The 14,414-nt window shown below is 39.6% G+C and overlaps 1 protein-coding gene across 2 annotated transcripts in view; it reads right to left on the reverse strand.

Annotated features, from left to right (window-relative positions):
• Positions 1-5,083: 5,083 nt before the first annotated feature.
• Positions 5,084-14,414, reverse strand: part of ARHGAP42 (Rho GTPase activating protein 42) — a 166,550-nt gene continuing 157,219 nt past the window's right edge. For both annotated transcript variants that reach the window (XM_086739604.1, XM_086739605.1), the window contains 2 exons: positions 9,540-9,619; positions 5,084-9,296 (listed from right to left, as the gene is read on the reverse strand). In XM_086739604.1, the coding sequence (XP_086595730.1) occupies positions 9,208-9,296; positions 9,540-9,619 (169 nt within the window). In that variant the 3' untranslated portion in view covers positions 5,084-9,207. The remainder of the gene's footprint in view (positions 9,297-9,539; positions 9,620-14,414) is intronic.

Below are 14,414 nucleotides of genomic sequence, written 5' to 3' on the forward strand. Positions count from 1 at the left end.
CCCCCCTCACTAACAAAACCACGACAGTTTTATAGCCAGGTTTTGAGAGTAAGTTGTCCCTAGACTTTACTGAGGCTGCCTGTGAGCTCACTGCAGTGTCCATAACAAGAACTGGAGTTCTCTGCTGCCAAAAGCAGACGCTGCCAGATGGGACTCCTGAGGTGCAAGATGCAGCGCGCTGCAGGATGCCAGCCACCTTGCAATCTCCAGTCACAGGGGAGAAGGCTCTGCCTCTTGCTGGTGCACAGAGGAGGCATTGACTTGGCCTGGCACAACCTCTTCTTGGCTGCACTGAGGAAACATTATCTCTGGCTTTTGAGGAACTGACTCCAGCACTCTGGTCATCCTTTCCTCATCCTTAACATGTCCCACTTCCCACCCTGCTGCCTTCTGATGTGGTGTGCAAAGGGCAAGGAGCAGCAGTCATGCCCCAGTGAGGGGCATGGGTGCCAGGCAGAGTGGCTGGGCGGCATGATGTGGGTGATGTGGTCTCCTTCCATGGGAGAGACCAACTCTCTCCCCTCTCGTTCTGAGGCAGCACTGGTAATTCAGCTCTGGACCGGTGGTTTGGGTGTCAGCCCTTGCTCAGGTTGCACTGTAATGTTAATCCTAGATAATGTGCTCCCAGAGAAGCATTAACCGTGCCAACAGCAACGATGCTTTTCTACTTTACTTCCACAGAATACAGTACATCTTGACAATGATGTTTCAGTTCCATTTCTGAGTGTTCTCGTTCTTGTGAATTGATCTCTCAGGCATTATCAGTACCCAGATGTGCACATCATGAACAGTCTGACAGGCTGGGATTTACCACACAGGTGATTTTTTTTTTCATATTAATTTAGTTTTAAAACATTCCATGCAGTATTAAACAACAGTGGAAGACATTTGATCAATACAAAAATATACAAGGACTTCTTTAAAGTGGAAGCCCTATTACCAGCTAGCACACTGAAGAAAATAAACAACAATTCACATTCAGTTGAGGACACCTGCACTGGCACCTTCATTTAGTCCCCAGTTATTTACTTATGTGATGATATTCCTCTGGATTGAGCGGAATGACTTTGTGTACATATGCTACATCCAAATTCAGTTCAAATGCATACCTCTGTTACACTGAAGATGGTTTTTTGGTTTTGGTGTTTGGTGGTTTTTTTTAACAGCCATGGTAATGGGAGGGTATAAAGAGTAAAATAATGTTATTCATTAGTTGAAATGAAATATTTAAGCCCTTTCAGGCAGAAGCCTTTGTTTTAACCTTTAGCTAATAACAGGTGGCCTAAATGAGATGGTTTTGCATTGTAACATCTCAGAGTCCATAATGATACAGATGCTATGGAGCCTGACTCATCTCTGCACAGCGCAGGTGTACTTCCCCTTCAACATACTAATGAGTTCATGCAATAATCATCTGCTGCTCACAGGGAAGACAGCCCTGCTATTTTCTGTTATCTAAGAGAAAGAAATAAGCGGTGTCAGACATCCTGCCATGCAGGAATTCAGATGAAACCCTCATTTCCTTTCGTATCTGTCAATAATGAAGGTGCTCCTGCGCCAAGGCTGAGGCAGCGCCATGCGGAGGTCTACTGGCTTCAATCACCCACTGTGCTGCGATGGGTTTTGTGTTACCACTGTTTTAACTCAAATGTGATGACCCGAACAAGTGCCTGGGAAATTGTGGAAACAAAGAGCTGTGTTTGCTCCTGCTGCATTGAGGAGATAAGCCATTTATGAGAGACATACACAAATAACATTGTGATAAAGAAATAACCTTTCTTTATTTTCCCTCTGGATAAAAACTATCCAGCAAAGCTAATTGTATTAGCTAAAAACGCACAACAATATTCACCTGAGTGTCTGATGCACTTACAGATAGCGGGACACTTGGCTGCCCAGTTCACTCAGTCAGGAAATGTTTCAAGGGATCATTTAAACAAAGATGATGAGAAAAAATATTAAGGAAAAGCTTCAGCAGTGGCAGAACCTGAACCTCTTTGTACAACTTGGTTCTGCGTTGCTCCAAAGGTAGCATTGTTTTGTATTGTCTGAACTACAGGGGATAGGGAGGGTGGAGAGAAGGACCCGTTCCAAAAAAAAAACCAAAAGATGTTGCAAATTACAGCTGGAAGCTGGGTGAAACACTCATATGGCAGTCACTGCAAATTTCTCGAGGAAGAGTCTGGGGAGATGCCTTAGACTGAGCCAGTAACAGAGGAGGCAGGACATTGTGCAAAATGATCATCTCTCTCATCTAAGGCAGGCACAATTTGTCATAATTACAGAAAAGAAACAGTGTTTTCCAGGACCAAACAAGCACTCCTCAACCAACAGCAACATCAGGAAGTAACAAACTTAAAATGCCTAAACTTTGTTTTTCTGTAAGGATATATTTGCACTATCATTGCCCAACACAATTTGTTTGCACCTACATCTCTCTGAGGTTTTCTGCTGTCTATCTGCTTCCTTCAGAGGTTCATGGAAGGCGCCGCCAGAGCCCCCAGATGCAGCAGTTTTTTGGGTGGATTTTTCCTGCAGACAGGCATCCTGCTTGTTTTGTGGGAATTCAGCACAATCATCCCTGCTTTTATAGCCTCTGTTGCCAGCGTTTTGTGCTCAGCTTTCCAGCTCAGGCAAGCTGAAACCCTAATCTTTGTTATCTTCTTGTGAGGTCCTTGCAAACAGCATTTATTTCATTCTAGGAACAAGTTGTATCCTGTTCGCCAGTTAATTTATTTGGAGGAACACGGTATGGATTGATCAAGCTCAGGTTTCTTACCTTTCTTCCGCCTGGGTTTGTGAATTATCCTCTGAAAGGTTTCTCATGGGGCTTCCCATCGCACAGCTGTCTCACCTGCTCACGGCGTATGCCGATGTTTCCCCAGCAATGTCGTGAGCATGTGGTCACGTCTGGACCATGGAGCCCTCAAATGAGCTTGGTTGGAGCCCATGGGTCCTGCTCCGAGCTCTGCACACTGCCTTTTGCTCTCCCTGACCCCACACCATGCGAGATGCTGAACCTCAGCAAGGTGTTTGGTGACCACAGGCTCCAGGTGACTTTTTCATTCCTGGAAGCAGACACCGTATCTCCAAAATCTTCAAGCGGCGAGAGCTGTGAAGTGCCCTGGGTGAGGTGGGCAGCCCAGGTGAGCCCGGAGCTTGTGGGTGGGAGAGGAGGCCAGCAGGAGCCAGCGGCAGCCCGGGGCAGGCAGCCGGCAGCCAGGCCTGCGGGAGCAGGACCCACCTTCTCCGGGTCTGATGCAGCAGTTTGCTGCACTTTCCAAGCCTAAGCACACAGGGAACAGGGAAAGAGTTTATCAGCTGGCTGGTTTGATCTTCCTTGTTTAAGAAATATAATTATTTTTAGTTAATATTGTAATAAAGTCTGACTGTTCCAGGGGTATAAAGGCCTCTTGGCTTTCTGGAGTGCCTTGGGGAGAAAGATGAGGCAGGCCGCCTCACAGCTCCTCCTGCCTCGGGCACAGTTGGCAACAAAAATAACTCCCCCAAGAGGGCTGGAAAACTGCAGGTCCTCGAAGTGAAAAGCCTTGGAGAAATGCTAGGAAACGGACGTAAGGAAACTTGCAGAAACCACTCCACTCATGATACTCACAGGCAGTGTGGTTGGAATCGAGTCACCAATCGCCCCTCCCACAAGCCTTCTAATTTTCAGAGGCAAACACCTCATCAATGATGTTTCGATATACCAGGGTTGTGCTTCTTGCTAACGTACAAAGTTGCCTTTTTTTTTTTCATCAAACACTGCATCTTTGGAGACTTCCACATGACCAGGACAGCAGGTGACATCATACTATTGTCTAGTATTCACACTCATGTCCATTGCTCAACGTGAGGAGCAATATATGTCCTCCACGTACAGCATCCTCATGGGTGAAACTTCAGTGAAAAATGCCGGTATGGACGGAAGCAGCACAAAAGTGTTATTACTTGGAAAAAAGAAAAGGCTGAACCAGAGTCCAAATTTAAAAATAAGAAACCAGTTTGTGTAGAAAGGCTTTTTATTTTGAAAAATGTTTTTTCAAATGTTTGAAATACAGTGTAAAGTACAACACAGAATTATGTCTGCAAGTCAGCTTATGCGTGTCATGCCAGTTATTTACATGTAGATATATACAGAGTGCAGATAATTATTGAAACCACACTACAAAATAAACAGAGAGTTCAATAAGATAATTTAGTAGGACTTTATTAAATATATATATACTTATGGATTGTATATACTTTCCTATTAAAATACCATATAGTATCTAAAGTAACTCCTATAAACTCTAATACCTCCGAAATTCTCATAAATATGATTGAAAATTGAAACTATCCATGTGCCCTGTTCAGCTGCTTTGCCCTTTGCTGTAACAGAAACTCTTGTAGTGCTGAGATCATGGTGCTATCTTTAGTGCCAGAGCTTTAATGACAATTCCCAATAAAACACTTGGAAAAAGCTCAGATGCAGAATAGCTTTCAGCTGAGACGCCCAAGGGTTGAAGCACCATTCCCTACACTTAAAATAACAAGGATAATCCAATGGCCTACTAAACACTGCCACATTCAGGACAAGAAAAACAATGCCGTGATCTTGGGTGATGGAATTACAACATTGAATTAGTAGCTGTTTGGATACCAAGCACCTTATTAAAACAAAACAAAGCAAACTCCCAAAGCCCATGCAAAATCTTATCCAAAAAAAGAGACCTCCCAACTTGTACTGAAACAGCCTGATCACCAGTCTGACCTTCACAAGAGCAGTAACTGGAAGGGCCGCAGCAGTGATACGATTCGTACGGGGCACTGCTGAAAGAAAGGAAAATGGCCAAGCCGTATCATATGTTACCCCACTAATAGAATATTCCATTTACTTTCTGGGGGCTTCTGGCCAGCGCACCCTCGGTATAAACTGCCAAAGGTCTGTCTTTGACTTCACTAGAGCTTTGTGAGTTTCCATCAGTGGAGAAGATCCACCCCAGTCCGGAGGATGTGCTCCCCTACTGGGATTTCTCTTCTTGCTGCTCAACGCAAAATTGCACAAACTGCTGCCTTAGGAAAAGAAGTATGAAGAACAATATGCTTTTTAGTTTCGTTATTTATTCTGATGCAATCTTATTAAGTAGAAAAAAGACCAGTGGAGAAATGTAACAATAAAAAAAAAAAAAAAAAATCAAATTACTGCCATACAGCGCTTTTTTTTTGGTTGTTGTAATTACTGTTCTGAACTGCTGAATTTTGCAACTTTTCCTCTCCTAACATGTCTTTCCAAAAGGCACATTACAATTCAGTCCAATTACAGGCAAAGAATAGAGATTAGCACCAGAAAATATACAAAAGGAAAATAAGTTACTATTACTATCATAGAATAGTGTTGGTCAGCAAATCTGTGCATCGATTTTTTCCCAGAAATAATCGAAGTATGAACGTTATAGATTAGTTAGGGACATAAGTGATAGCTATGGTTTAATTTAAGAGGTTTTTTACATAGAACTCTAAATGCCAAAATACGGCAAGGACATTTTAATACTGAACTCATAGAAATTACACTAAAAATATTTTTCATCTTTATCATAATTAATAAAAAGTGTGAATATAAAATATTAATATACTTTACACATTTGTCATACAATATATCAGTCCTTCACGCTATTAATTTGATTCATGTTGTGCTGCAACATGTCTCAAAAGGTTTAACAAAGAAAAAACATGGCTAATTACGTAAGTTGTGGGTACAGACATTATTTCCACAAGAAAACCAGCAATCACAACATGTCATCTACCTCGAGTTCTACAGTGATATTTGGAAAAAACCTGCTGCATCCTTCTAGGAAGAATAATAATAATTATAATTAAAAAATTGCATAAACTTTGCTTGTAAAGTGTATCTGACTTTCATAAAAACCAGTAAATCAATACTATGAACTAATTTAGTTCAGCTTGCCTGATTTTCTGGTAAGGCACTATCAAGACATCATATCTTCATTTAAATATTATATGGATTTCTGATCATTTGCAATTATCAGAAGGAATTTTTGGTCAGGCCTGAGAGTATCATCATTAGACAAGCTTTGGTGCTGCCCTCTCCCCCACTTCAGTCTTTGAATACCTAGTTACTTAACTTTCCAGTTCATTGTACAGCATCTCGTAGAGATAAACTGCCTCCTGGAAAGTCAGGGAAGAGCTGGGGCATCCAAAACCCAGCAGTAAGATTATACAGAAAGTGCTTGTTATGTACCACAGAAAAAAGGAACAGAAAAAACACAAAATATTTTTAAAAATGAAAAATTCTACTCATCCCGCTGAGACCGAGTAGTTAACTGTAATTAAGAATGGGCATAACCTTTTTCAGATGGAAATGCTGTTTTAAAGCTAAGCTACTTTAAATTTAATTAAGTGATCGTCATGGCTGGCTCAGAAGAAGGCCATGAAGAAGTGCAGAGTCTTACAGAGGAAAACACAGATTTTGTGAGCAGCAGAATGAATGGGATCCACTTTCTTATGAAGCTGTCTTCTGCAATTCAGTTTTGTGTCTAATGTGAGTCGAATGCATGGGAACAGACAGAACACCTCTCCTCCACAGGGATTCCTCCAGGTCTTTCTACAACATTTCCCTCTGCACTTACAGACTTCACTTACTTAATCTGTAACTGAACTTTACATTTTTTACAAAATTTTTAATGAACTTAGGATCTTTGAGTCCTCTAGCTTGCACTCAGATCAGCTGGTTTCCAAACATAATACTGGAGAATACACATACACAGGGTGTGAGATTACCTAACGTTAGCTTTTTCCTCACTTCTTTTTACATCAGGCTAAAGCAAAGCAAGTAAGAGCAAACATTTTTTATTTTACCTTTTCTCCAAGAATTTCACAACAATTAAATTCCTCCTAAGAGGTATCAAAAGATGTTGAACAAAGGTCCGTTCGCCGCTGCCCCCAGTGCAATAGAAGTAGTGGTTCTTTTTCCCCAGACCACTGTATTTCTCTGCCTGCGTGAGACGTGCTGGGCCTGCAGCCTCTGCTCAAAGCTCTGCCTCCCTTTCTGCTCCTTTTTGCCTGCAGCAGCACTCCTGGGAAGGTCACCAGAGGTAAGCCTTTTGACACCCTGCAACTCTTGAATTGTGAAATACAGCAAAAACACAACCAAAAGTATGCTGATGATCTCACGGCAACGGCAGTTTCAGGCATAGCTTACACTAAGGAATCTTGGCTTGCCTATAAAAATAAGAAAGGCTCAATCTGATCAGAAAAGACCTTCACTTCCTTTCACATCTGCTCTGGGCAAATGAGACGAGCACACATGTGTCTGCCTTCACTGTGTGACAATGTCTGGAACAAACCCTCATCACAACATGCTGAACACAGTCTGGTCTTAAGGTGAAGCGAAACATGGTTTGGGACTTAAATGAAACTGGTTAGAGCAAAGAAAGAACCCAGATCCCTCAGTCACCAATTCAAGGGGTCTGTCCTCAACCGCCTGCAGCCAGTCTTACCCAGACTCTCCCTCTGAAAAGCTAGACCATTTTTCAGAGTATGCTCTTACAGCCTCTCTCCTTCCCTGATCACCACTTGATACTTTAATTAGCGAGGAGAAGGATCCTGCAGGCTTTTGCCACCAGCCTGAGTTCCAACACAGAACTGCTCTGCACAAATCATGCACTGCGCACAAGTAAAGAAGGTTCTGATGTGCTTCTCTGTGTTGGCAATAAACCTTATTTTCTAATTTAAACAAGAAAAAAGCTATGGAAAGCAAAAAGAAGCAATTAAGAGATTACTGATGTTTTCAGTTTTAACAGAAGTTCCTCCTTAAACTTTCTGGAAGTAAAAAATCAACTTAAAAATCAACAGAAGATTTATATATTGATTTCTGTTACTGAAGAAAGAACTAAGCCTTGATACGTCTGTGAAACAGTGAATTCTTTCTCTAGCACTAACGCTGAAGAATTACTAATATGGAGCTTAAATATCTTGGTTTTCAGTCGAGGATAGTAAGTAGCCAAGCAAACAGTGCATGTTTTCCCTCAGGGAAAGATGCTTAAATTTAGAAAGCTGCTTATGGTTTTGGGGCTTTTTGAGGTGTTTTTTTTTTTTTTTTTCCTTTCCAACCTACTGGGAGCAATCAATGGGTCTTTACAAAACCTTTGAAAACCTTTTTTTGTTCTGTGGAAGGGGAGAAATCTTCGTCAAATAGTTTAGCAGAAGCCAGGAGAAATAGTACTAAATACTTTTATTGCTACATAGAGCTTTCAGCATTCATAGCTTATAAAATTAGCTACCTCACAGGCCATTTGTCTTAATTGCAATGGAGAAAGTTGGAAAAGGACTCGGTTACAATTTGTCTCAGGTTTCAAAACATACTGCTGTTTTTCACTCCTCCATTACTACCAAACATTCCAGATTCAGCACCTCCTTGTTTTCTACAGATGTTGTTCTGAGATACACTGAGAACATCGTCCTGATGATGGGTATCATAAAAATAAAAGTTGTTAATATTATCTATAGTGATATAGAAAGGAGGAAATAAATCTAAGAAGTATTTGACGGAAACATTCACTAAACATATCACATTTTGAATGAGCACTTACTGCTCAGGCAGTGTATAAACTGATTTCATTATCAGTTGCATAAATTCTATAACATATTGTAATCTCAATGACTAACAGAAATTCAAACTTCTGATTTATGGAAAACTCACTTCTTATTTGAAATGATTAGGACTAATTTTAGAATCAAGTTTTCTAAGGGAGAATTCAGATCAAAATAAAAGCATTACTTACAATATGAAAAAAATTACAATTTTCCATATTAAAAACTACAGATTGCAAGAAATACGATAGAGTGCATTGCCTCTAAATTTCACACTTCTGTAAGCAACATCCTAGGACAGGAAGGTCTGCAGCTAAATAGCAACTTTTTTTATTTTAATGCTCTAGTGTTCCTTACCCATAAAAGAAGAACAGAACAACCTTTTGCAAACAATGGAAGTTATTTAAACAGAGTACCATCTTCAGTACAGGAACTGTTAACTGTTTCATCACATTCTGTTCTGTTGATAGGGAGCTGCGTAACCTGCAGCTGCAGTATCTGAAGGAAATCTACCACTCAGCTAACGGGCTGATCCCATATCTGTGTCAGATAAAAATCATAGTGCTTATTATTTGTTACCATGGATACCATGAAGATATTGCTGTCCACTAAAGATTACTAGAGGAAGACAACATAATTTTCAGGAACAAGTCCTGTTTTGCCTTCATAAGTTGCTTTTAGCCAGCCTGGTTCCACTGATGGATACACTGCAAAAAAACAAAACAAAACAAAACCAGTCAGACAAATAAAACATATTTTCAATAATTAACACTGTTAAAAGATGCTATATATGGTTCATGTATTTATTTAGACAGTATTTATTCAAGAGCAATTGAAAAATCAGGCCAAAAACTGAAAGCTGAAAATGGACTTATGCCGTTACCTTGTGGATACAGTTCAGTTTTTTATATTTTTCTTTTAATGTAAAAAGACAATGTAAAACATCTTACCATTGGAAAATATTGCTCCCTGTGGGAAAGACAGCTCATGACTATGCTCAGCCTTACAGGAATACATGGCTTTTGCTTGTCTGAAAGAAAAAAAATACAGGCTTGCAATAAATGAGATAACAAGGAAAAACATATAAGGAGATGGAATTAAAACCTGGGAAAAGTAGGAATAATCAGCTGCACAAATACGGAACACTAATGACTAGTTACACAGTAGTTCAGAGCAGAATTACAGAAGACAGTAACTCCAAGCTTACGGAGTTAACAAGCACGTTATTACAGAAAAGAGACCGAAGAGGTTTAAAGAGGTAAATAATTTATAAACTTTAAAAGGATTCTTTCACTCTAGTTGAAGTTTTAATTCAAATAAGTACTGAATTGAGCATACTGCTTAAAGTAAGTGATGGACTGTCTGGAGACAATTCAAAAGTGATCATTAAAGGTCTAAAAACATGACTTGTGAGAAAATATAGTTGATTAGCCTACAGAAGAAAATAATACATAGAAGATAAATACAAGACAAAAAAGGAGAAATATGTTCTCTAGGCTGACTGCAAAAAGGACTTAAACAGATGCAAAATGCAGCAAGGAAGATTTAAATTAGGTATGTGGGGTGGGTTTCAGCTTCAGCCATCTAAATTTAGATGTCTATGAATAACCTATGTGCCTAGCTCCACAGACCCTCCAGGCTCGGCTTCTGCTATGGTAGATGCCTACTTGAGAGTGCAGTGAATGGCTCACCAGGTTCCACTGCCTGTAGTGAAATCTTCATCGCAACACTTCCTTACATAATACCTGACACAAAGACACCTACAGGTAGACAGCTGAGTTTATGTCTCAATCTGTAGCTGGAAATCCCCTCTACTGGTTAGAATAGGAGAACTGGAACTGCCAGGAACCGGAGAATCCCTGAATGAAGGAATTCCCATTATAAAAATTCATTTAAAAAAAATAAGTGAAAAAAAGCGCCACTACACAGGTATCTGTAAAAGAACTAGTTAGATATACAATGATTCTATCATAGATAAGGAGGACAGATTAGGTCACCTCTTGATATGGCTTCTAGCACTATGATTCTGCAAAATACAAAATGAAGGGTTGAACATGAAGATGGAAATTAGGAGTTCTCTCTAGATTGACACGCTTTACCTAATACCTTTCCTTTAGTTTATATACTTAAAGCAATTCTTATACGATCCATCAGTTTTTCTGAGTTTCTTTACACTTATTGAAAACTCACATTATAACAAATGAAGTTGAAGTTGGTGATTATTTCACCTTTACATGATGTGATGGGGCGTTACTGATTCAGCTTTCCTTCCAGCCAAGATTTATCTCAATGACCCAGTATGTGACCTCTGGTGAAGTTTAAAATTTCTAGCATACTTTTTGAGAGAGTGTATATGTAAGTGACATGTAATCTATTTTGTCTTTCCTCCCAAAATAGTGAGATAACAGAGTTGTAAGTTAGATTACTAATGGTGCCACATCATAAGCATTAGCATAAGAAGCCTGTTTTATTTTGTGCACTGCCAGTAGGGCCCATGGCACTTCACCTTTGGAGCTCCACACTCCCCTGGTGAGGTTAAGCAGGGACAACTTCCTAAAGGGAGCAGAGAGCATCCCTCTACCCTGGCCTTATACCCTGTGCCAATCAGTAATAGCACACCATCATTCATCCGAATCTGTAAAAGGGTACGAGCAGATGGACACATTCTCAAGTTTGTATGTGTGAGCTTTCCAGAAATGATGTCTCCCCATGAAGAAAAAGCTCCAAAGCTGATTTATGACTAGACTAAGTGATGTGATTTGTCTTCATCTTATGTGAACTGACTCATCAAGGGTTAGACTCTCAAACTGAGATTTCTGGAGGAGGTAAGAATTTTGAGTCACACCCTTGGTATCCAAGGGCAACTTATTTTCAGGATGCTGAAAACATTTCTAACTCTCAGTACTGTAATTCTAAATACAACCCCACTGGTGATTAGAATAACATGAGCACTGGATCCCTGTTTGCCTATTCTGCTTAAATGTTAGCGTGCTTTCTGGCTGGCATAGACTGTTCTGTTCAGCATTTTTCCAAGACAAATCCTTGGTGCCTACTGTTATGAAGAACTTGCCACCTACAGTTGACAAGACAGGTGTGAAGTTTTATTACTTCATACAAATTTATATATAATAATGTACAAAATATATACTAAAATATACAGAGAGAGATTAGATTACTTTACCGAAGATCACATATAAACTAGAATTGAATTCTTTAATCTCAAGACCATTTTTCCTCAAGGTCAATACAACAAAAGAGCAGTACAGATTTCTAATTGCACTGACCCAGATCAGTAGCAGTCTGACAGAACAGCCATTTCCTGTGTGGCATAATCATGGATTTTACACATATAAAACAGCAGAGTAACTGCTAATAATGACTATAGTTGCAATGAATATAAGATAATTGGTAATGAATTTACTGAAGCACAGGGACGATTTCGAACCTGATTTTACTTAGTGGCATGACTGTCAAGCCAGTTTCCCATGTTAAGAATGGGACATCTAGGTGATACCGGGACAAAAGCCATTAAGGCAATAATAAAACAGAAGAGCTATATTTAAATGTGAGGCGGAATTATTTAAGTTATTCTTGAAATATGACACGTTGGTTTTTAGTGCCCTTAGAAAAAGTTAAGAAAAATAAATGCAATTTTCTCCTATATTCTCTTAAGTCTACTAAATTATTCCACTTTCAGCTTCTAATTTTACCTGATCCAAGTATGTTTACCTTAAAAGTAAAAAGAAGAAAACATGGACTCTGACTTGCTCAGTTCTGGAAAGAGAAAGCTTCCCAGCATTTCACATTTAGACAGACACACAAACCAAGGTACAAACAAGTCAGTTTCTCAAAAGCTCATGAATTACACGATTCTTCCTACCAGCTGGCTCCTGACAAAAAGGAATTACATCCCAATGTTATCTACAAACTGTCTGTGATGGTATAATGAGAGACAGATTCTATGAATATTTACTCATAATTCTGGGGCAATTTTCAAGGCCCTGGTTATTGCCTCCACACCTGATTTGATTACTCAGGTTCTCACATTAGTTATTTCTTGCTTCAACCCTATCCAGTTAGAAGCATTAGCAATGAAAAGGGCTTGGAGGTTCTGGGGCACTTTTTTTTGTGTGCAATTATGAAAATGGACATTCTTACTTACGGTGGTAATGCTCTCCTCCCTACAAAGGCTGTTTTTTAAAAAGCATGTGATAACGTCACCATCATCTATTATGGTTCTCTTAAGATGACGCTGCTAATCTGAGAAGAGTATGATTTATGTTGTTTAGTGCAGAGGAAAAAAAAAAAACTATTTCAGAAAATGGTACCCACATTTCCTAGAAGTTCCTTCTTTCCATTACTTTACTGGATAAACTCCAGATGAGAAAAAAAAAAGCATTTTCTTTTTCCCTACTTTTTATTACGTTTGTTCTGAGCCCATGATAAACTTAGCAGTCAAAGCCAAAAACTTACTAGCAGTCAAAGGGTCAGTACTCATCAGATCATAAAGTATTTTGCTTGACTACACACAGTCAGCAACACCTGAGGCTTTTACAATAATAATAATAATAATAACAACAACAACAGTATTATCAACAACAATAATAACAATAATAATAATAATTTCTAAAGTTACAAAGAAGCTTTAAAACTATGCTCCTGCCCTAGTGAGTTTTCAGTCTAACAAGAGAAAGACAGAAGCCAGAAGAGGAATGAATGAGGGAAAACACATGAATCTCTCTCGGATGACCCATCAGTTAGTATTATCCTACAGGAAGAAGAAAGGTTTATAGACTCCTGGAGATGGCAGACTTACAGCCAAGCTTGACTGAGTAGAAAACACTGGTCTGGGCTGGGCAAGGCATTCCAGGTGTTTAAGGAAATGCAAAATACAGCATGAAAATAAAACCAGAAGAATGACTGGGAAAGGGTATTTAATCATACGGTTGGGAGGGGAACATGGGTCTGCAGGGTTTCACCCTGTCAGCCTACTCCTGTTAAAGTCCCAACTCAGCACCTAGAGATCCTGCTGCCAAGTCAGAGCTGTCCGCTGTCACCAACTCCTTCCCACTTTGTAGGTATTCTTTTCTAATGAAAATCCTTCTTATAATGCAGTTTCTCCCTTTATGTGTGAAACTTAATGGTTTTCTCTGTACCTCTAAATCAAAGTCAAGAAAACGCAGTCAGGGATAACATTTGGTGCATTTTTTGTACAGAAGTTGCAATAAAGGGACCTCAGGCCTTACTAAGACTGCTGGATAACTGCCCTCTTTGTGAAAGCAGTAAGAAAACTTCATCTCTTTCAAATACATACTAGATTAGCAATAGAGATTGGTCTCAGTGTACACAGTAGCTTAATACCAGAGTCTGTGAGATGGATGATTAATAAACTTGAAGTCACGAGGGAAGGAATGGGAAGACTCATAAGTCAAAGTAATGCTGGAACTGGAAAAAGACAGCACAGGTTGCACAGGGCATAACAATTTGGTCTTTCCTGTCCAATCCTAAAACATTTACTGTGGCCTCTCATTCTCTTTCTGACTGAAAGGAATCCGTTCAAACTGGTAGAGCTATGGGAGCATGTACTTCTGTACACAAAGAGAGAAAACAGCCAGGTCAAATAATGTCCCAGCCTTAAAGATTAAAAAAAAAAAAAGAGAGACACACACTCATATTAGAGATACTGCATTATACAAAGTCAGAAAGCAGGGTTGCGGACTACTTGGAAGAAGGAATTAAGTGAGACTGGGGCACTGTGGCAGTAAAACATTGAGTACAAAATTATCTGTTGGAATACAGATGACAATGTGAGACTGCAAAGCCAT

The sequence above is a fragment of the Chlamydotis macqueenii genome, chromosome 1, assembly GCF_036417535.1.
Source record: "Chlamydotis macqueenii isolate bChlMac1 chromosome 1, bChlMac1.mat, whole genome shotgun sequence".
NCBI classification, from domain to species: Eukaryota; Metazoa; Chordata; class Aves; order Otidiformes; family Otididae; genus Chlamydotis; species Chlamydotis macqueenii.